At 35.9% G+C, this 23,934-nt stretch overlaps 1 protein-coding gene across 3 annotated transcripts in view; it reads left to right on the top strand.

The window, feature by feature from the left end:
- CCDC81 (coiled-coil domain containing 81) overlaps positions 1-23,934 on the top strand; it is a 53,323-nt gene that overhangs the window by 18,916 nt on the left and 10,473 nt on the right. For all 3 annotated transcript variants that reach the window (XM_016160369.2, XM_016160370.2, XM_016160371.2), the window contains 10 exons: positions 5,344-5,405; positions 6,712-6,868; positions 10,348-10,604; positions 12,772-12,851; positions 14,416-14,537; positions 16,269-16,392; positions 18,672-18,765; positions 19,188-19,334; positions 20,046-20,150; positions 23,042-23,214. In XM_016160369.2, the coding sequence (XP_016015855.2) occupies positions 5,344-5,405; positions 6,712-6,868; positions 10,348-10,604; positions 12,772-12,851; positions 14,416-14,537; positions 16,269-16,392; positions 18,672-18,765; positions 19,188-19,334; positions 20,046-20,150; positions 23,042-23,214 (1,321 nt within the window). The remainder of the gene's footprint in view (positions 1-5,343; positions 5,406-6,711; positions 6,869-10,347; positions 10,605-12,771; positions 12,852-14,415; positions 14,538-16,268; positions 16,393-18,671; positions 18,766-19,187; positions 19,335-20,045; positions 20,151-23,041; positions 23,215-23,934) is intronic.

The raw sequence follows: 23,934 nt of genomic DNA, 5'->3' as shown, positions 1-23,934 counted from the left end.
ATAAGCAATTGTTACTATCAAGTCATTGTAACTTTGGGATATTGCCTAGACTTTAACCAGATGATCTGAGGAGACAAAATAATAGTAGATGCATCTTCTCTTTCCTCTTCATCACTCCTATTTTTCCTGTTAAAACAATTCTAGAAGAAGGATAAAAGATAATGGTTTTATGGACTTAAAAATTTACCAAGTTTATATATATATTCATTTAAATAATTTTGAGAACCTATGCCCCAGGAACCTATAGTGCTAGACATTAGAGAACTGATGGTGAGCAAAAACCTTAGAATTCACAAGCTAGTGGAGAAGATACATGTTATCCTAATAATCACAGAAATAAATATAAATTTGCAATTAGTAAGTGGTCACCAGTGTCAGAGATGACTAAGGGGTCAGAGAGGTGAAAATTAAACACATCCATTGAGTTTATTGATGAGACCTTTGGTGACTTCAGCAAGAGCTTTATTGATTAACAGAAGCAGAAGTCAAATTACAACTTAATAACTTTCGCAAATGACCCATTGTAAAGGAGATGAGGATGAACTCCCAATCTCAGCAAAACACATAAATTAACTTTTCATTATTGTGTATGTGAAGCCCTGCTGCTTCCGTTTGCTTTGCCGAAGTTTAATGTTGTATAATTATAGTACTTGGAAGGTCCTGTCATCATTTTACAGATTGAACTGGGTGAAACTATTGAAGACTTCACAGCTAGTTTTTGTTTTGAGATTAATGATACCCTCTCTGATACTTCGATGTGTCAGAAAAAAAGTTAGGACTCATAGTCTGTAAAATTTCCAAATCCATTCCAATTGAATTGCAGGGGCCGAAAATTACCTTAAGGGAATGATTTGCATGTTTTCCTTTTTCTTCCGTGAAAAATAGCAAATTTCAGTTTAGAATAATAAACTCTTATATAACTTTGTCTATTAGGTTTTATAGAGTAATACAACACAGTAGACTTGAATGTATCATCCAAATGAAGAAAGATGATCCTCAGATTTCAATTAAGCTCAGTCAGGTCTTTTCACAAGGGTTTGGTTGCAAGCTATATAGTTTCTCCTGGCCCTAATTAAGTCATTTCTTTTTCGCATAGATTGTTTTTCTGAAATTTGAGCTGCATATCATGAGTCCAGCTGAAAGACTAAATGGTTTGACTTAATAACTTTGAAAGGTCTCCATGTGAATCTGGATACTGAGATTCTCTGTTATTAGTGAATTAATGATGTTTTTGGTTATGATGAAGATTTTAATTCAGTATATAGTTGGAAGTGGGTAGAAGACTTTTTTAGTTCTTAGCAGCTAGCAGAATATTTTTTGCCTGTGGGGGTGGGAGGGAGTGGGGAAAACGTAGAATGGGAAGAGTAGAGGAAATACCTGATTATAGTAAGCTTGTATCCATGATTCAGAGCGAGAAGCAGTATCTTGGCATTTGGCTCACTGTAGCATGCAGCACTTGTTTTCTTGGTGTGTGAATGACTTTTCATCACCCAAACTGTTCCCAGATGCTCGTGACAGTCACTGCTATTCTCATTGCCTAACCGGCTCCTTCCCTGACATGGTAATAAAAATATTTATAATTCTGATAGACTGGAATTAAAACATTGCAATTTCCCCGCTTTACGTAGGGAGGGGGGATGGAAGTTACACGAATCGATCAAGCAGTTTCCAGGTAGGTTAAAAGAGATTGGTCTTTTGTCATTAACTACATCTATGTCCTGAAATGGCAACCTGGTGAATGTCACTATTCTTGATCTTTATTTTGAGAATTGAGACATACTCTTTTCATTTTCAAAGAGTTCCTCATTGAAAACTATCTTCAATACACATGAGTACATTTGGAGTGGAGATGTCAACACAGACATAATTATTCTCAGTATTACTTATACCTAGAGTATATCTTCATATTACACATTAACACTTTAGTTATTGGCAACCACTTATTTTAATTTTATTTTTCACCACAGTGATTTTGAAACACAGCTCAGAACAAGAAAATAACTATATAGAAGGCCTCCCTCTGGTCTTTCAAAGTAAATAGTGCAAAGTCTATTCACTGATTCAAACTAAAGCCCTTTGGGTTCCTACCCAAAGATTTGTTTTTAAAAAATTATTATTTTAGACATAATATTAGTATATTTGTTGAAATCAAGAACATAGCAGATCAGAAGCAGTGAATTAGGACTGGGCAGGGAGCCTACAGATCTCTGGTAGTAAAGAAGTGTGACAGCTGGTCGTCTAACAGTGACAAATAATGAAAAGCAGAGTCAAGAATTAAACAAAAATAGAAGTATTGAGACAGTTAATTTACAGACAAGAGCCTTGTATGTCTTAATGGCCATCGGCCCTATTCCTGTGTTATAGATTGGTATAAGAATAAATGTTCACATTAATCCGATGGCAGAGAGTAGACAATTGCTTTGTTGAATAGGTCATTAAGAAAAAGATAGATTATACTTGGTTAACTTTATAGCATAAAGGGAGATGTGTAATGAGTCTCCTTTATTCTAGAAAGGTTTTCTTCAAAAATTTATTATTATTATGTTTTAAATTACATTTTTGGAACTTAAAAAGGAGTAAGCCTTAATTACCCAGAAAAATTAACTTTGGGGAATTACCTTATTTTCTGTTAATTCTGTTTTTTAAATAAACATTTTATTATGAAAAATTTCAAATATTCATAGAACAGGATAGTATAATAAGTCACATATATCCATTATTAACTATAATTTTATAATAATTATAAGTATAATTATATTATAATTACAAGTATGATTTTGCTAATCTTGTTTTATCTATTTCTCCACCCTTTTTTTATGATGTATTAAAAACAAAGAATGGATTAGTTTTTTGTTGTTACAATGTACTTCTTTTAAAACAATTTTTTTTTATTTTTAACATTTTATTTTTTTTACTTTTTTCCTCCTCCCACTCCCCACTGGTAACCACTAGTCCATTGTCCATGTCCATGAGTCTCTGTTTGTTTGTCCTGTTTATTTGTTGCTTTAAGGTTTATATCCCACATATAAGTGATATCAGGTGATTTTTGACCTTTTCTGTCTGGCTTATTTTACTTAGTATGATTATTTCAAGGTCTGCCTATGTTGTTGCAAATGGCAGTATTTCATCTCTTCTTATGGCTGAGTAATATTCAATTTATATATGTAGCACAGCTTCTTTAGCCAATCATCTGTTGTAGGGCACTTCGGTTGTTTCCCTGTCCTGACCACTGTGAATAATGCTGCTATGAACATTGGTGTGCAAATATCTTTACGGATATGAGTTTTCAGGTCTTTGGGATAAATACCCAGTAGAGGGATTGCCGGATCATATGGTAACTCAATTCTTTTTATTTTTTTATTTTATTTTTTAAATTTTTAATTAAGGTTATTGGGATAACATTGGTTAATATAATTATATAATTTTCAGGTATACATTATAATTTGACATCTGTATATTCTATTGTGTGTTTCTCACCCAAAGTCCAGTTTCCTTCAGCTACCCTATATTTAATCCCCTTTACCCACTTTACCATTCTCCTAAACCCTATATTTGACCCCGTTTACCCCATTTACCTCCCCCTCCCTACTAGTAACCACTACTCTATAGTCCTCTGGTAAGCACTAGCCTATAGTTCATGTCCACGAGTCCGTTTGTCCTGCTCATTTGTTGCTTTTAGGTTTATATCCCACATATAAGTGGTATCATGTGATTTTCAACTTTTTCTGTCTGGCTTATTTTGCTCAGCACGATTATCTCGAGGTCCATCCATGTTGTTGCAAATGGCAGTATTTTGTCTCTTCTTATGGCCGAGTAATATTCCATTTTTTATATGTAGCACAGCTTCTTTAACTAATTATCAATCGTAGGACACTTCGGTTGCTTCCATGTCCTGGTCACTGTGACTAATGCTGCTATGAACATTGGTATGCAAATATCTTTTCGAATATGGGTTTTCAAGTCTTTGGGGTAAAAACCCAGCAGAGGGATTGCTGGATCATATGGTAGATCAATTCCTAGTTTTTTGAGGAACCTCCATATTGTTTCCATAGTGGCTATACCAATTTGCAGTCCCACCAGCAGTGTATGAGGGTTCCTGTTTCTCCACATCCTCTCCAGCATTTGTTATTACTTGCCCTGTTGATTATAGCTATTCCAACAGGTGTGAAATGGTATCTCATTGTGGTTTTGATTGGCATTTCCCTAATAGCTAGTGATGTTGAGCATCTTTTCAAATATTTGTGGGCTATTCGTATGTCCTCTAGGGAGAAGCGCCTATTCAGATCCCCTGCCCTTTTTTGATCGTATCATTTTTTTGTTGTTATTGTAATTGAGTTGTGTGAGTTCTTTGTATATTTTGGATATTAAGCCCATACTGGAGGCATTGTTGCAAATATATTTTCCCATTCTGATGGTTGTCTACCTTATTGATGGTTTCTTTTGCTGAGCAGAAGCTTTTTAGTTTGATGTAGTCCCATTCATTTATTTTTGCTTTTACTTCCCTTGCATTTGAGTTCAAATTCATAAAATCCTCCTTAAGTACAAGGTCCTTCTTGAGTTTCGTTCCTATGTTTTCTTCTATGCATTTTATTGTTTCAAGTCTTATATCCAGGTCCTTCATCCATTTTGAGTTAATTTTGGTGTGTGGTGATAGACAACAGTCTAGTTTCATTCTTTTGCAGGTGGTTTTCCAGTTTTCCCAGCACCATTTATTGAAGAGGCTTTTCTTTCTCCATTGTATGTTTTTGGCTTTTTTGTTGAAAATTATTTGCCCATATAAATATGGGTTTACTTCTGGACTCTCGATTCTGTTGCACTGGTCTGTGTGTTTGTTTCTCTGCCAATACCATGCCGTTTTGATTACTGTCTCTTTGTAGTATAATTTGAAGTTGAGCAGAGTGATGCCTTCAGCCTCATTCTTTTTTCTCAGGATGGCTTTGGCAATTTGGGTTTGTGCTTCCATACAAATCTGATGATTTTTTGTTCTATTTCTTTAAAAAATGCTGATGGGATTTTGATGGGGATTGCATTAAATCTGTATAATGCTTTCAGTAATAAGGTCGTTTTAACTATGTTGATTCTTCCAATCCAAGAACATGAAATATCTTTTCATTTCTTTGTATCTTCTTCCATTTCTTTTAATAGTGTCTTATAATTTTCATTATATAGATTCTTCACATGTTTCATTAGATTTATTCCTAGGTATGTTAATTCTAAATTGATTAGGAATTGCTGTTATTTGATTCTGCATTTCATATTTATATTTTTATTTATTAGCACTAAGATATTAACACATGAGTACTTACATAAGTTAAATTATTATTATTATTATTTTAATTACAGATGTCTCTACTATTTGGGGTCATGTGTCAGATTATGTGAAATGGCAGCTATCCCTACACAAGGTAGGATTAATACTTTAATTGTAACGTAGAAGTCTAAAGAATCTTCCTGCCTTAGTCTCATATAATTTTGTTGGGAACAGGATATCAGACTTCAGAGCCACCAAGTTAAACTTTCAGTCCTATGATTTTGTGATGCTCATGCTTAGGACTTATGGATAGTAGATTTAACAAACATGGATTTCATCCTTACATGTTCTGTTCTTCTAGAGATATGAACTGTATCACTGATCAATCTGGGTGTATGGAAAGGAACTAGATGAATTCTGTTTATCTGTGATCCAATAGTTCCTGGCATTACTCTAGAAAGATATAATGTTTTTTTGTTTTGCCTCCTTGCAGGGAATGGATTTTAATTGAAATATAAAAAGATAGGGACTGAACTCAACTTGCCAAATATGAGAAATTTTGCTCAGGGATGGACTATTTTGCCTGTCAAATCTTGAGTTTGGGTACCATAGAACTGGACAGAGACTTGGGGAGTTTGGAGGGAGCTGAGAGGTTGTGGAACTTTTATACCCTATTCAGAGGTCCCAATGTAACAGCCCTTGGACTGAATTCATCCTACAAACCTATTTTGTTTGGTATGATGATTTGATTCAGTTACCACTTAAAATTTGGAATGTTTATGTAAACTATTGGATCTTTTTTTCCTCAAAAAATCAGCAGATTTAACAATACCAGGGGTATGCACTCTCTGGCCACCATGTTCTCTGACCAGATACCTTCGCTCACTTGCTTGAATTCTTTCTTGGCCCCTGTAGGCATTTGAGTTTGTAACCCTTGATGTATGGTATTTCCAGGGAAATAAGAGACCCAGTTTAAGAGCCAAAAGCATTTTCTTATACCCATCAGCTAAGATCACCACACAGCAACATATGCCTTGAATGCTGGGTTGTCTGATTTTAAGTGAGGAACATAAAGTTTAAAAGAAGGAATGAGAAAGCAGAAATTCTCATGACACTAAAATATGTCACATGATTTGGGACAAGAGTTATCTTATATATAGATTAAAAGTAGTTATGGCATCCATACAAGCTTTCTTAGTCCTCACAGCCTTTGAATGTTATGGATATGAGTGATCTGATGTCATAAAGGCATTGTGATTGATATATTACAGTTTATACTAAATTTATTTGAAAACTTAGAGTCACAAAATGCTACAGCTATAAAGAAATGTAGAGATCACTAAATTTTTAAATGGCTAAGCTTAACTCTTTTCATGTTTTTTGGGTAACAGTAGTAAGGATTATTTTTATTCACCCCTTCAGTAAATGTTGCTATTATTTTTCCTTCTTTTTCCTTTCAGGGGGTTCATATTCCAGGACTTGGAACTTTCACTTTTATGAGACAAAAACTTGAGGTGGGAAACAACAAATTTATTCTGATTCAGAGGCCCATGTTTATCATAGCAGAGAAGTTAGTGCAGCTCCATGGACTCAAACAAAACAAAGTATATACTCCTGGTAAATATATTCAATTTTTCAAATTTTTAGAGGGTAACTGGCCTTGGGATGAAAATGAAAGAGCAAGGCATGCCCAGTTACTGTTTTATTGGCTTCTGATTTGAAGGGCTCACTTTTCACATGGTACCTTTGGCAGAAGGAGAAGCTAAAGTAGAAACAAAATATACAATTTTCTTGTAGGCCATTTTAAACCTCAGTACCTTAAGAGACAGGCATGAGAAGACCTGATGTGACATTTAGGCAAATTTATATAAAAGCTTTATCATAGAATTGTATAGACTTTACCATATTTCAGACCCTCAAAAGAAAAATGCTTATAAAGAAGAGAAAGTTAATTAAAGTTTCTGGTTTGGAGAATTGCAGTCAGTATCAATTGTAAAAAAAGATCACTATTTATCTATCATATGTAATCTAAATTATTAAAATTTAAAAGTTAAAAGGTTAACAATTTCATAGAGTTAATAAATATCTTGTATACTTCTTGTACCCTAAAAGCTTCTCTCTTCCCTCCATCCCTCTTTTCCTCCCTTCCTTCCGTACTTCCTCCCTCCCTACATCCCTCTCTTCCTTTGTCTCTTCCTTCTGCTAATATTTACTGAGGGCAAACTCTGTGTCCAGACTTATTCCAGATGCTTGAGATATAGTGGTTAACAAAACAGACATGATGCCTGTCACAGGATGCTTACATTCCAGCTTCAGTGTATAGACTTTGTGACAGTTGCACTAGTTACTTAGAGGCCTTTGGGGTTTCCTCCCTGATTCCTGGCTGTGTTTCTTTTGACCTTCCTTATTGTTTGCTCTGGTATCAGACACATATCTGGATGAAAAGAGACAGTCTACTCTCAATGCCAACAAGTGAAAAAGACTGAAACTTTTTTTTTATGTTAAGTTCCTCGAAAATTAATTTTCAGAGTTACTTTCCACCAAAAGATTATATATTGGAAAAATGCAAACTATATTTAGAATTTATTATGCATGTATTCAGTATGATGGGTTTGATGGATTTTTTAGCTAGTTTTACCTGACAAAGGAAATATCCTAATTCATCAAAAGTCTACAAAATTAAATAAAAATAAAGCCAATTATTTTCTTGCAAAAACATTTATGCCTTAGAATTAGAACTTTTTTTCTATCTTGGACCTTATGTAGTCCAAAAAAGTAGTTTAGATCCATAATTAATTTTTTCAGAAGGTTGAGGAAATTTCAGCATTAAACACGTGACTGGATTAGTTTACAAGAACAGTTCTTTCCACAGTTTAGCTTTGGTGTTATGATTCTTCATCATTAATTACCTAGGTATCAAATTGAACATTATACAGTGATTCCTAAGGATTATTAAGACATGGTCAATGCTTTGAATAACTCAGAAATCAGCATGGGAGATAGATATATAAGCAAATGATGCAAAATGATTAAGTGCTTTAAGAACAGCATTGGTCAGAACTGGATCAAATGCTACGATTGCTTAATTCCTCTTGGAAATGTTTAGGAAGATGACATGTGAGGAGATCTTAAAGGATGATGAGACTTTGTTATTAGAGGAACAGTAGAAGATATTTCAGGAACTGTATAAACAATTCAAGACTAAAGGAAAAAGTGAAGCTTGTTAAGGGTTTCTGTGTGACCAGGCATATGATTGGGGAGGCAAGTAGGAGGAGGTAAAAAAAGTTGTTGGTAAGGGGTCGAATTGTGATGGGCCTTAATGTGATAAAGACTTTGGAATTCATCCTATAGGCACTGAGGAACCACTGAAAGTTTTTGAGCAGAAAATTATCTGTACTGGTCCAGTTTTTAGTTTAGGAAGATAGCTTTTTAAATTATAGTAGTTTGCTAAAATATGGTAAAAGCCTGAATGAAGGCAGTGGCAGTCAAGAGGAAGATGAAGGAATCTATTCATGAGGCATTTCAGACGTAGAACTGATGGGATTTGGATACCAGTTGAGAGTATTGGGTAGCAAGGGGAAGGTGTTTAGAACTACGATTTCTTGGAGAACGGATGAATATTCATGCCATTAACTGCTATAGAGAATGAAGAGGGGAATGGCAGGTTGTGGAGGCAAATATAGTAATGAGTTTACTTTTGGATGTGTTGAAATTGAGATTCTTGTAGAGATAATTCCAGAGGTCAGGAGAGGAGTGGAGACTAGAGTCAAGATTTGAATAAGTTTACCCAGGAGAGAACATAAAGTAAGAAGAAGAGATAGCAAAGGACAAGATCTTGCAAATAAACAAACTACCATTTTATAAGAAATAGAATAGGAAGGAAACCAATGAAGATGACCAAGGAGGAAGAAATGGAGAATCAAGAGTGGTGTCATAGAGAAGAGAATAGAGGGGATGGTTAACAGAAGTTAAAGAGAGTTCATGAGAATAAGATTTGCAACATATCCATTGGCTTGTCCATCATGAGATGATAGTGTCCTTACTGAGACAAGTACACTAAAAGACAGATTGCAGAGAGGCATTAGGCAAATGGAAGGGAAGAATCTAGAGGCGGGCAATATAACTTTTTCTTTTAAGAAATTTATTCTAAAAAACTAAAATGGAGGGAGTGGTATAAAATCACCAATAAGTTGATCAGGAGACAATGAGCTTGTATAGGGAAGCTTGTCTCATAGAGCTGTTAATCCTCATCATCCAGCAGTATTAGACATTTGAAAGGCTAGAAATCAATGCTTGCTGAATGATTGTTTAGAATGTTCTGTTCTCTCTATCCTGTTCCTCTATCAGTAGCCCTTGTTTACTGTCTCTCTTTGGATTTCTCATGTTGATCATTGCTATTTATCCCTTTTCTGATTTGTGGACCTCGCATAGCTCCTACATCTGTTCTAGTTGAATAGACTCTCCACTTCCTTCGAGCTAGATACAGCGATAGGCCTTTGCAATGTCCTTTATGGACTCCTTAGAGAGGAAAAACTTCTTGAAAGTTATTTAGTCTGACATCCTCTGATAAGGCCTAATTTCATTTGAAAGGTAAGTTCTAGTGAAGATGACTATCCTTTCAAAACACTTAATGTTTGTAGATATTTATTATCATTTAAAAATGGTATGATAACTGGAAGAATTGGGCAACTATTGTTGTAGCATGTCCTGAAAGATAAGGAGGCTGAAAAATTCAGAAAACCCTCTGATAAAGAGAAGCAGTATTACTATGTCTCCAAGAGAAATTCAAAACCTTGCCTGGAGTATTGTTTAGAAAGCTTATAGTTTTTATTTTGAGCAAAAAAACAAAAACAAAAACAAAAACAAAAACAAAAACCACCATATTTTTAGGGAAAATTGTTCTGATTAATATTTATTAGTAGCCAGTTATTGTCTGTGGGAATAATATTTCATTGACTACAGCTGAAGATTTAACATGGATAATTCATTTTTTGATTATTAAGTGAGAATCAAATAATTATTTATGTGTGTATGATATGTCCTTGTTGTAAATTCCATTTCCTTTCTCCTACCCCAACTGTCTTTTTTCCCTCTAGGTGATATCCCAATTGTTCCACTTAATTTTGTCATGATATCCCTGGAGGGTCCATTTAACAGGAATACAGTGGAAGGATGTGTGAAGGAGACATTGCTTTTTTTATCACAATCCATTTCCATCAAACAAAATGTGGAGTTTACATTCAAAGGAATTGGAGTCCTCGTGATCAGAGATGGCAATGTGAAGATGAGATTTTATAAGGACTACCTTCGTACAGTGGATGGAAGTGGCGCTTTGGCAAAAGCCCTTACAAATGTAAATTAATGTTTTCCTTCATCTAACCCCTCTCCCCATTGTAGCTCTGAGTCATCTGTGTGTCATCATTAAGGAAAATTCGGGTTGACCTATTTTAAATGGCAATTACCCCAAGTGCAGAGAAGTGCTCCAATTTAGATGATAACTCTTTGGTAAAAAGGTTAGAAGGGCAAAAGAATTTTAAACTGAGTTTTGAGTCACTGCCGACTGAAAAATATAAATAGTAATAGAACTCTTATAATTCTGAACATTTTATAGTACCTTATAGTTTAAATAGTTCTTTCATATTTAACATTTAATTTGAGCCTCAAAATGTTATAAAACTGGCATTATCATTATCCTGATTTTACAAATGAAAAAATGAGGGCTCTGAGAAGTCATGTGGGAAGCCTGTGGTAGAACTGAAATTGAAGCCCAGACTTTCTAATCACTCTTTTTATTTTCTTTTCCTGGTTGTACTATTTTATTTTAATGAGGGTCTATGATAAAATCTAATTCACATCATGGAGATGGATCTTTAGCTTTTAGTTTGTCAAACTGTAGAAGAAATTTCATAATTGACCCTATTGTTGTTAACTATTAAGTACTTGGTGTGGCCTTCGTGTTAAGTTGTACATAGCATAGTTTAAGGAGGCAGCGAAGCAGTCACCCGGCAGGACTAATTGAGTACTTAGTGTGCCTTAGGTGCACTTCTGAGAACTAACAAAATTGGGAAAAATGAATTGGATTATCCCAAATGTCAATCCTGTGTCTCCCTAGAGCAAACGCCTGACTTTTAAATGAGAAAAATCTATAAAATGAAAGGCTATGAATATGGTCTAATTCTACTCTCTAATTTCTCCTTTCATGGAGCAATGTGATGGGAATTTAGGAGATAGAGTTGTGCAGAATGAGGCTCTTAGTGTTTTCTCCATGATTTGGCTTCAATCGAGATTGCTAAGAGGGCTGCCAACCCTCTGTGTGGAAAGTAGAAACACACATAGGTATAACTCTTTCTTTTTCATGAAAACACAAAGTGAGATTTGTAAAATCGGAAGCAGGACCAAAGAAAGCACTGGCCCATCTCTAACCTTTAGGGCTTCGACAGAACTCTCTAGCTTCAATATGAGTCTTCAACAAGAGGATGTTTTAATTGGCCTGCTGCACTCTAAGAAATAACTTTTAAAGGCATTTTCCAAGAGAACTAGTCCTACGAGACATTCTCTGGAAAAAAAAAAAGTGTTTGGAGGCCAAAGTAGACAGAAAACAGCTGTATATATCATCCTCATGAACAGGGGCACCAAGTGTGTCGGCATGTTAAAGGACCTGAGAAGTCTGGCTGGAAAAAAGAAGCCACTTTAACTGCCGGAATGTATTTAATCATGGAACTTTAGGTTAATCCAATACTCATTAACATCTCTAAAACACATTTTGAGAAACTGCTGTAAAGTGGTAAGAGGGATTGTTTTTCCTCAAATGTCCCATAACTTAAAACTAAGTGCTGTCCTGTAGTATAGTTGTCTTGGGAAGCTGTGTGCTTATTTCAGTGATGCTGCTTTTGCCCAAAACATTTTAAAAATCTCTTCTTGTGAATTTCCTTCAAAGCCTCTTATAAGCCATAACATTAATCCAAAAATAATAATCTTATATATTATTCTATTCTAGTATAATGTAATAATGTGCTTATTATATAATGCAATGGTAATTAATTCTAATAGCTATATTTGATACTTAGAGTCTAAAGCTCTACAACTGTTAGCAGTGGGGATTTGAATATGAGTCTACCTGAATCTACAGCCCTTCTTTTAAAATGTGAAGCCCAGTTTTAGAGTTACTTGGGTCAAGAGGGGAATTAGTCAGTTTGCTCATTTTCCTGGCAGTTTCAATAAGTTGGCTCTTCTTTTAAAGATGTGTAAAAAACTGTCCATTTTGAAGGGAATTTCTAAAGAAGAAATATTTTGAGAAAAGACAGCATCAATAAAATTGATATGTGACTACCCAGGGTGACTATTTTGATAAACGAGATCATTCCTTATTAAATTTTAAGCTCTAGACTTTAAGCACAAAACAAAACTAATGGTGAAGATTATCATAGTAGCCTTGCCTCTGAGATACCTGTAGCTTTGGTTTGTATGTGTCTCAGACCATAGCCATGTATAATCAATCCTTCTCTGTCCTTGTCCTCCAGAGGCCTGGCACTGTGGACTCGGTGTTGTCTAGCAGAGACACCTTCAGGAAGCAGCCCAACAGTGTACTAGCATTTCCAAGGTCAGTGTTTTACTCCATAGGCTCCTCCAGGCACCAGCAATTCTAGGTCAAGAGGGGTTGACCTAATTTGGCAGTGTTTCTCAATCTTTTGTAGCTCATGCTCCTTTTAGTAACAGCTTTACCCCAAGAGTGCAATGGGTGTTATAGGTGACTGCTGCTGACAATGATTATAATAATGATAATAATAATAAGGAATAATAATAATACTAGTTATCTATGAAGCACTTACTAGATGCCAGGTACTATTAAGCACTTTCTTAATATTACTGCATCTAATCTCTACTACAATCATTTTAGATATGTATTATAATTTTATCCATTTTATAGAGGGCCAAAGTTAATTAGAATTTAATTTTTTTAAACAAGTATAGATAGTAACATGTTACAGTATTAAGAAGAGTGGGGTAAGGGTCAGGAGACTTGAGTTTTATTTCCAGTTTGTCCATCATTCACTCATTGTGTGCTCTTAGCCGTGTTCTTAATTTCTGTGCCATTAACTACTGTGCGTTTCAGGTGGCGGATGGTTGGGGAATACCAACCAGCTTCCCCAAGTATTATTTTCTCATGTTTACTGAGTCTGTAACATCCTCTTGTATTTTGTGTGGCACATACCTCAGCAGAATCAGAGTGAAGACCAGAATAAGCCGTAGAGATTAGTTAGTCCAACTTCCTCCTCTTGCAGATGAAATGGCCATACGACTAATGAGTAGCCAAGCCAGAAATAAAACCTCAGCTCCTGAATGTTCTTGTGTACTTTCCATTGCACCCTGTTGCCTTATTAAAAATAAATCAGTGGATTCAAATTAATTTAACTTGATTGTATTTTGGAAGGCAAATTTGGCTATCCCCTTGGACATATTTTGGCTTAAATACTCTAAGAGGGAAATTGCAGTGAGTCAAGGATTAGAGCTTCTGTGACAATTAGCCTAGAAACAGACATGAGGACTCAAATATTCAAAACAATTGTAGGTGTTTTATTTGAAGTTTGGCCCCTGAATTAACTGTAAGTACCCCCCTAAACTTTAACCCAGCACTCCATATCTGAGACCAAAGCAAATCTGAGACAAAGCAAACATACTCCTTCTTCCAATATGCGTTTGCAAGTCTTTCACTTTTGCCTGGGAAAGGATGGAAAAGTGGGGAGGAGAAAGAATGAGGAGAGTCCTGGGTATTTCTGGGCATACTCTGACTACCAAGCTATGAACCCTTGCCTTCAGGCTATTCAGCAACTACCTTTCATGGTATCCCGGTGGCATCTTGTTACAGAACTAGAAAAGACAAATTCAAACTGAAACCAAAAGCAAAAACCTAAAATCCAGGTCTTCAAAGCGATGTATAAAGAGCCACTTTTAAGCCCTCAGTATAGAGGGAGAAGATCTTGATCAGCTTCTTAGCCTCAAAAAAGAACGAGTCGATATGTACTCAGCAAATCAAAGCACTCTCCCCCTTGAGAAAAGTGTGCTTATTTCAGAATCATTGAGCTAATAGGTTGCTTCTCAGAACTGGGAGTTCACACAGTCAACTATTCAGGTCCAAATGGACAAACATTTTGGCTTATTCCTAGAATTGAGCTCAAAGAGATGGAAAACAAATTGCCTATGGGGACCATTGTAGAAGAGTGTGGAAAGAACGGACAAAGGAAATGCAAGTTAAAAGACCAGACAGACAAAGAAGAAGGTGTCAGAGGTAAGCCGGTAGTTTCTGGGTATAATCTATCACTCTTTATTGTTTATGAGCCTAGCCATATTGCTTAGGAAGTCCTGTGCCCAAAATAAATAGAGTTAGATTCATGAACAATCTCCGTATTATTTTTTTAAACAAACATCTCCTATTCCTGAAATCTTATATCTTACCATAACCATTTTCTGACTCTCAGGCTCTTACGCTGTGATCTCTTTGCTGGCTCTCCATTGCTTAAAGAGGTCAAAACTCAGATGCCTACAGGGTTTAGGCAGGTAACATAAATGCATAAAGTAGGCTGGATATAACATGATAGAGAATATGTTAGCATAAATAACAATTTTTATGAAAAATGGAGTGGTTAATTTTATATCTTTGATATCTAGCTTAATAGAAGATAATGGATTCTCATATTTGTGCCTTTATTTGATCAATTATGATGTTGTTTTGGTTGAAGCATATGAAGAAAACTAGAACTTCAAAGACTTTTCTAAAGGATCCCAAGGATCCATGGGGGTTGCCAGATTATCATTTTGAGGACTGTTTCTCTATCGCATTGTTGATTTGTGGAAATGTGAACCAAATGGTATCAAATTTTCTGATTTTCAAGAAAAGCAGAGATCTTGACATGTAAAATCTATTGATTATTAAATATTGACAACTAATTGACATAGAAACAAAAAAGCCTATTTGGGCCAGATGAAACATATCAATGGGTACACATTATCTTGTGAATGTTGGTTTTGCCACATGTGGCCTACGAGATTACATATAAACTTTCAGCCCAAGATTCACGTGCTTTCATTTCCTGAGCCTCATCTGTCACTATTCCCTACAGACTCCTTCTTTGAGCAAAATTGTCTGTTCATGTTCTTCTAACCTGCCTTGCCCTTCCCTGACCTCATGCTTTCGTTCACTTTTTTTCTCTTGCCAAGAATACCATTCCTTTTCTTTCTGTCTATTCCAATCCTTCTCACCTCTTTGCACCGTTTTCACATCTCACTTCCTCCATGAACACTTTTTTCATTACTGGATTCTGAAGTGGCCTCTCTCTTCCCTGAACATGTCAAACCTTTAAAGATTGCACCATTTGTTTGAGATTTAGACATTTTGCATCGTTGTCCTGAGTTGCTGTTTATGTAATGCATGTAAAGCACTTAACGCTGTCAGCATGTAGTAAGACCTCCACAAATGGGAGTTCTCATGTTTTTCTGTTCATATCTTATTTTTCTCTCTAAATATATCTATCGAAAGATCTTTAAGGGCCAAGATTTGCCTCTTAGTATTTTCTAAAGTGCCGAGCCAGTGCCTTGCACATAATAAGTATATAGCAAAAATATATATTTTTAAACCACAGGAGTGCAAGGACAATAATTTAAAGACAGGAAAGTGTGTCTTATGTGAAAAATTTCCCTGGAAAAATTATTAGTTTTAAAAATCTGTGTTATATCTGAGGGTAAGGGGGGGGAATAAATGGGGTAAAAGGGGTCAAATATGTGGTGCCAGGGAGAAATCTAATTATGGGCAGTGAACATGCAATGCATATATACATATATATATGTATATATGCATATATGTGTATATATGTATATATATGCCTTACTGTTGATTTGTACACCTGAAACTGGATTTTGTTAACCATGTCACCATAATAAAAATTAAAAAAAAAAACACCTGTGTTAAGTACACATCATCCTTTTAAAGTTGAAAGGAAGCTCACTTTCATTCATTCTACAGAGATCTTATCACCGGAGAGACTTAGAGATAGACAACCTATCTCCGCTGCCAAAGCAACAGGTGTCAACTCGCCGAACAAGTTTGAGCAGAGTGGGAGTGGTGGGAAGAATGTGAACCCTGAAAGGTAATGCATTGGTATTTTTTCTGTTGTACTTTACTAAGTTCTTTTTTTTTTTTATTTTTGTCATTTCTTAATGCAGGAAATTTAAATAAGTGTTCATTCATTCCTTCATCCAGTAATTTTGAATACACTCCATGTGCTAGTGGGAAAGACAGATATATATAGAATGATAAATTCAGTAGGATAAATGCTATGATAGAGGTGGAACCAAAATAGCACAGGGAGGGAACATCTAAAATTTTTTTTGGATTTAAGAAAATTTCCCTTGTTGTTTTCTGAGTGCTTGGACATTATAATATGACACAGTTTCATATGTAGATTGAATTGGAAAGCAGTTTTGCCACACATGGCTGGCACTCAATAAATGGTTCTTGAATGAATGAATATATTGTAATTTATGATATCCATGTTATCTTCTTGTCGCATTATGTCAAAAAACTTGTATTTTCTTCTTTTACTTTTGAGTAGGATACTTTTTAAGATCTCAAAAAAGTCAGCCATACTCAAGTATTTTTTGAGTACTTTTAGGTATTTTGTACTGTGCTGACAGCTTTCGATTTATTAATGTGTCACAATGTGTCAGCTATCATATGTACGATTTAGGTTCTTTATGAATTACTAAAGTCATGTTCAAAACCCTAAGCATGCTTGTTTTCAATAATCTCACTATTATGAAAGATAATTGAGAGTTAAATGTCTAGTACTTTGTAATTTAGTTCAATCCAACAAACATTGAGCACCACCGTGTACCAGGTAGTTTCTCGACACTGAAGATACAGAGCTATAAAACAGATAAAATACATATAAACCTACTTTCAAAAAACTCATAGAGTTGTAGGGAGACTAATGCTAAAGAAATAATACATGTGGTGAAAACAACAAAAGAAAGTACAGAAGCCGCAACAGTGGGAAAGTAATTAATCGTTAGGGATTGTTAGTGAAGGTTTTTTATAGAAGTTGATCAAAACATGATTTTTGTGCAGTAATACATGTTTATCACAGAAATTTTAAAAAATGAGAAAAGCAAGGGATCTTAAAAATCACCCACAATCCCACTAAACAAAGGAAGCTTTATTAACTTTATGGCGTATATTCTTCATTTTAATATGTACATATATTTACGTTTGCAACATACACACACATTTTAAATAAAACTGAGATCATCTGAACCTTTGTTACATTTAACAGTGAGTTTGAAGTTCCCCATGGCTTTAAATAGTCTAAAACACAAATGATTGCACATTATCTTATCGATTAAACCTTTTGTTTAATCTCCTATTGAAATTTAGATAATTTTTAGTTTTTATATTATAAATAATTTGATAAACATAATTACATGTAATCCTTTACACACACTTGAATATCGTATGGAATAAAAATTCTGAAGTGAAACCATTTTTCATGCTTTTGATGCACATTACCAATTATCCTCAGGAAAGTTAAACCAAATTATTTTCCTAGTAGCAATAATGAGAGACTGCTAGTACTGGACATTGTGCCTTCAGTGGCTTCCCGTTCTCACCCAGATCAAAAGCCAATGGCATTATTATGGCCTACAAGATCCTGCGTCATATCTGATCTTTCTTCTACTTTTTGCCTATTAACTTATCTCCCTTTAGCCACAATGAACACAGGCATGCTCCCAAGTCAAGGACTTTGTACTTATTTGCTCCGATATATATTTTTTAAAAATATATATCAGATATCTCTATTATTTTTTTCCCATTTTCATAAGGTATTTAGTTGAATGCCACCTTCTTGTTGAGAACTTCCCAGGCCATTCTATTTATGGTTTAATACTCCATTCCTTCAGCATTGCATGGCACTTATCATCATTTGCCATTTTACGTAATTCACTTATTTGTCTTGTTTATTGGCTTTCTGTTTGTCCTCATCAGAATATTTATAACATAAGGACAGGGATCTTTTTGTGTGTATGTGTGTTCTTCACTGTATTTCCCATGCCAAGAACAATGTACATAGTAAGTACTCAATAAATTTTTGTAGAATAGATACATTTTATCCCCATTTTACAGAATTAGTAACTGAGACTTTGCAAGATTACTCAGCTTGTCTAATGCCAGCCAACTTGTAAGCAAAAAATCTGAGACTCAAACCCAGGTTTATCTGACACACAGAGTAGGCTCTTCACCTCTATACATATAGATGCTTTGAAAAAAACCACTGAGATTTTTTCTTTCATATTTATACTTGCCTCTAAAATTAATATTGCTCTAGATGTCAGACCGTATTAAACATTAATGTCGCATTTTTTTTTATAGCTTATCATCTCCAGGATGTCTGAAAAATGACAATGAAATGAAGCCTAAAATTCCGCCAGCCACTGCTTGTCAGGATCATAATAAGGCAGGACAGGTATAGTGTCTTCAAACAAACAAAACCATATCAGAATCTTCCTCTGACTTCTGTTTCTCAGAGACTTCTTGGAATCACTCTTTCTGTAATATATGGGTATGACTCAAGCACTCAGAAATGCAAATTTGACTGTGATAAATCAATCTACTAGTCAAATGACTAGTTAACAGAAATAGGGTTGGGAAATCTCTTACTAATTTTCAGTTGCTATAGATACTTTTTCAAATGACAGTTAATAATTCTTCTCAAGTATTTGTAGGTAGGTCCCACTCTGCAAATCTCATTTTGCTAATTGTCATTAACATATCCTTTTAAAACTTGTGCCTCTTGATAGACCCAGCCTTTGGAGAGTTTGTGAAGGGAATGTGAAGATAAAAAAGAAAAAATTACAAATTAATTTGTCCTAAAACTTGATATTGTAGGAGATGTGTTACATATGTTTGCAACGAGCACAGCGAAATTTCCCACTGTACTACAGTGAGGAGAGGAAGAGGAGAGAGATGGAAGATGAGCGACTCTTACAGCAGTATCAGATGCTGAAAGATCAAGAGGCTCTCTTCAAATGCCAGGTAGTTCGACACCTCAGTTAAAGTGTTTAATAAGAGACAGTAGAACATGATTGTAAAGTGCTATTTAAAATGTTCCATCATATGTCTGTATTGTAATGTTTAATCATTTGCTTACCGCTGGACTAAAACTTAGGTTGTGTCCAAGTTTTCACTATTAATAAAGAAAACTGGGATGAACATTCATGCAGCTAAATGTGTGCACATGTCACTGATTTCCGCCCTCCCCACCTGCATACAGACTGAGTTTTAAAAATGGAATTCCTGGATTTATATGGCTTTGTTTTTGATTTCTGATAAAATATAATCCCAGTCAAGGCTTTTTCCTCCAAATTCATGGCTTATCTCAGGAAGCAAAGATAGAATGGCACCTTCACATTTGCACTATCCAGATTTCTGTGGTCTCCAATAATTGATTCTACTGCCCTTTCCTGTGTTTGCGATATCAGGTAACCACTTATGAAATCTTCTATTCCTTCTAGTGTCTCTGTAGAGAGGTGTTACCTAAAGTACAAGAACAGGAAATAAAAAACCTTCCCAACCCACTTTTATAAATCTATGAAGATATCAGAAAGTACCATTTCCTACAAAATACAGGCTTCTACCTTGGTTGGATTATTTTAATGTAATAGAATTAAACATTTTAAAGGCTCTATTTCAATATGTGTTCTTTCTCCCTCCCCTCACCCCCCCCCCCCCCCGCCCCACCAAAAGATGAGAAATCTGGCTATTAGAGAACAGAATCAAAAAAATGCTGCCTATAATCTTGGAGTTGCTGAAGCTATGAGAAGCCACAAGAATGAGAAACCTGAATTTTATGTAAGAGTCTTTTCAGAACTTCTATTGCCCCATCTGTGAATATTTAGATCTACTATCTATTTTTAATGAAAAAGGATAAACCTACAGAAAAGTTGTATGATTTTATTTGAGCCATAATTTTGAGGACATGCCTGGAAGTAGAATCTCAATAGACTGAGAAAATGCTCCAGACAGTGGCCGTTTTGCAGCTTATTTCATGCATTTAGAATCAAAGGAGAGAATGTAAGGAAGGTTCCATGAAATCCATTGGTGGTAGATTAAGGAGGAGGGAAAAAGCAAAGTGGGGAAGTTTCTAGGATAAAAAGCAAAATGGAGAAACACATACTTCTTTTACACTGGTGGGTACAGATAGTTAATAATTAACATTTACAGCACACAGAGAAGGTGTGTGGGGAGCAATGCAGCAATGGCGGTTTCTGTGGCACTGTGCTCTGGTGTTAGCAGTTGTGCCTTTGAGGAGTAGGAAAAGAAAATGACTCTGACATTTCAAATGTACATTATCTTAGATGCATAAGAATAAGGGACAGAGCTCACTTAAGGTAAAGATGAACCTTTGCTAAGCAAGCTATAGGCCTGGGATGTGACTACCTGCAATGGCCTGCCCAGTTGGAATTTGTGAGCAGACCTTCCTGTGTGGCTAACTTTTGGTCGCTGAGTTTTGTAAGGCCTGCGTTGTGCTTTCCCCCCACTCCCCGAGCCTGACAGGTTTTTTATTCACACCGTCTTGCAGGTTGTGCCATCTTTTTTTTAAGTGGCAGAGGTGAAAAGTGGGTTGTGCAAGGTCGAAGCTTCCTTCTAGGGCCAGAGTGGTCCAGTGCCTGCCTGCACGCCATTCACATTCACAATACATTTCCTAGTATTCACTTCAGTGCTTGTTAATGATAGAAATTCTCCACCAGGACCTGGGGTGGGTGGTAGGGGTCAGTATACCAAAGTTATGTCCTAAGAGCAGGTTATCTAGAGAGAGAACCAGCATCACCTGGGAGCTTGCTGGAAATGAGGAATCTAGGGCCCCACCCCAGAATGGGAATCTACATTTGAATAAGATACTTAGGTGACCTGTAGGTGCATTAAAGTTTGAGGAATCCAGCTTTAGACAAAGCTGAGCCACCTGCTCTGTCATCGAATGAATGTTTTCAATCATTAAGTGCCCACCTCGACTTCTGCCTGAATCTTTCTCCCTTCATCTCACTATCTAGGTGGTAGTCTGATACTCTGGACATAAATCTAATAAAATATATTGTCTTTATTCATCGTCAAACATTTATTAATGAACTTCTATGGGCTGACCACTGTACTGGTGGCGAGGACTACAAAGATGAATAAAACAAAGTTCCTTTCTAAAGAGATCTAAAGAAGATAGTGGGGGAGAAAGGTTTAAAGAGACAATAATGTAGTACACTAAATGTTATGATAAATCTTTGAACAAGGCACTATGTGAGCAAAGAGGAAAGTCACTTAACCCAGACCAGAGATCTGGGAAGAATTCCTGATAAATGGAATTTAGGTAAAGAAGTGAATGGAGGAAGAACCTTTTCGGCAGGGGCAGCAGGGTGAGAGGGAGGGAGAGCGTGGTGCTTTTGAGATTTAGGCATGATCTCTCTTTTCTCTTAGATATAAATTCCAACTTAGTATCTTCTCTTTGATATATCTGTAGACATCGTAAACTTTGAAAGACTAAAACAGAACTTTTGATTACCCTCCCCAACCTGTTCTTCTCTCAGCCTTCCCATTTTAGTAGGTGTCATCACCAGACAGACAGTCGTATGTACCTCATGCCTAGGAGTGATTCCAGATTCCTCTTCCTCTGACCAACCATCCTCAGGTCCAGTTGCCTTCCGGCTTCTCTTCACGTATCTTCATCTTCAATGTTGCTCTCCTACTTTGAGCCACATTACAAGGCTGGACTTCTGCCAATACCCTCCCTTGCCATTTAGCCTTCTTGCCCTTCTATAATCCATTGTCCAGACAGTGGCCAAAGCAATCTTTCAAAGCTATTAACCAAAACATATTGTTCTCCTATTTAAAGTCATTAATGGCCTCCCATTTAATTAAAATTTAAACTTACCTTGTCCTATCTGGTCCTACTAAATGGCCCCCCAATCCTCTCTTTGAACTCATCTATTTCTACTTTCCCCTTGCTCACTATGCCTCAGTCACATGGACCTTCTTTCTCCTTATCAAACATGCCTAGCTTATTTCCATCTAGTGTCTTTGCACTTGCTGTTCCTTCTGTATAAGACACGGGTCTCTTGATATTTGCAATGGAGGTGATTCAGTCACCTCCACTGAAAAACCTTCCCTAATAACCAACCAATTTAACCCTATTCCCACCCAGTCACTCACTATAATAAGGGCTTCAAATCACTTATCACTCACTACCTTATATTATCTGATGTGTTATATACTTGTTCACTGTCTGTTTCCTGCACCAGAACGCAGGCTCAGTGAGAGTGAGGCGCTCTGTGGATCTGTTTTTGGCCACTGTTAAATCATCAGTGTCTAGAATAGCCAGGCCCAGAGTTGAGTGTTCACTTTTCCCTCTTCCTACCTCCTCTCTGTCTTTGCTCATGCTTTTGCACTCACTCAGAGTTCCTCCTCCTTTCCATCACTATGTGTTGTATGTCCTACGTCAGGACTTAGTTTATTAAGTCCTTTTCATCGCTGTCTCAGATAGTGAGTGGACTTTGGTCAGTTCTGCTCAGATTTATCATTGAGCACATTCATATTACTCTGTGGGTGCTTGCAACACTAATATTAATCAATGTGTTGAGGATTAGACAAATATTATAAATTAATACTTTCTTATTTTAGTTTTTGGAATTATTACCTTTATCCTTTGTTGTTTTTTGATGTTATAGAATAAATAAATTGCTTCTCTTTCTCTCTAGAAATCCTTCCTATTTGATAAACGGCCACTCAGTCCTGAGATTAATGCTTTAAAGCAAGAAGAATATTTCCAAAGTCTTTTGAAACAAATGGATAATAGACGGGAAAAAGAAAAAAAACAAAGACAAAATACAGAGTTGATGGACCACCTAGAACAAGTGCAACTCACAAAGGAGTGAGTCTAGCTAGACACATTCTGAAAAACATTCAGAATTTTCATGTGAAGTTTATTTTTGTGTGGAACTGAATCAGCATCAACAGTTCAGCTCACTATAAACAACTGAACAAATTAACCTAGTCTGAAGGGAGTACCATAACATAACATTTCATTAGAAAAATGAAAAAAAACCCATCATTATTATAACAGCAGTGATTGCCAAGCTATAATTACTTTAATTATAGAGTATCATTTTGTATTGTTTTGTGATTACTAATATTGGTAGGTGGGGAAAGGAACTTGTCTTGAGTGGGGCATCTTTCCACGCTATTCCCAGGTGATCTCAAGGCAAAGCTGAGGTTTTATTGTAAGTCTGTAGGGGTGTCCTATGGAGCCCAAGGGCAGGAATGTATGGGGACTAAAAAGCCCTTAGAATAAAAGCTTTCCTTCTTCTCATGCTCACAGCTCATTAAATGACATTGTCTTTATTCCAGCCCAAATGGAGATTAATGTTAGTCTCAATTGCAAATTTTCAGGAAAGAGAATCTGATTTGTCCTACTTGGGTCATCTGGGGCCCAGAGTAGCATCAGGGCCACAGAGTGCAAACATGCCTAAGATGGCCACACCTCTACTACTGAGGTGACAGAAAAATAAAGGTGGCTACTCCGGTGTTAGAGAGACTCCTAAAACAAATAATGAGCTAGTTTCTGTGACCAAATAAACGGCATTTCTATAAA

The sequence above is a fragment of the Rousettus aegyptiacus genome, unplaced genomic scaffold (genome assembly GCF_014176215.1).
Source record: "Rousettus aegyptiacus isolate mRouAeg1 unplaced genomic scaffold, mRouAeg1.p scaffold_m13_p_5, whole genome shotgun sequence".
NCBI classification, from domain to species: domain Eukaryota; kingdom Metazoa; phylum Chordata; class Mammalia; order Chiroptera; family Pteropodidae; genus Rousettus; species Rousettus aegyptiacus.
This window is presented reverse-complemented; position numbering and strand designations above follow the sequence as displayed.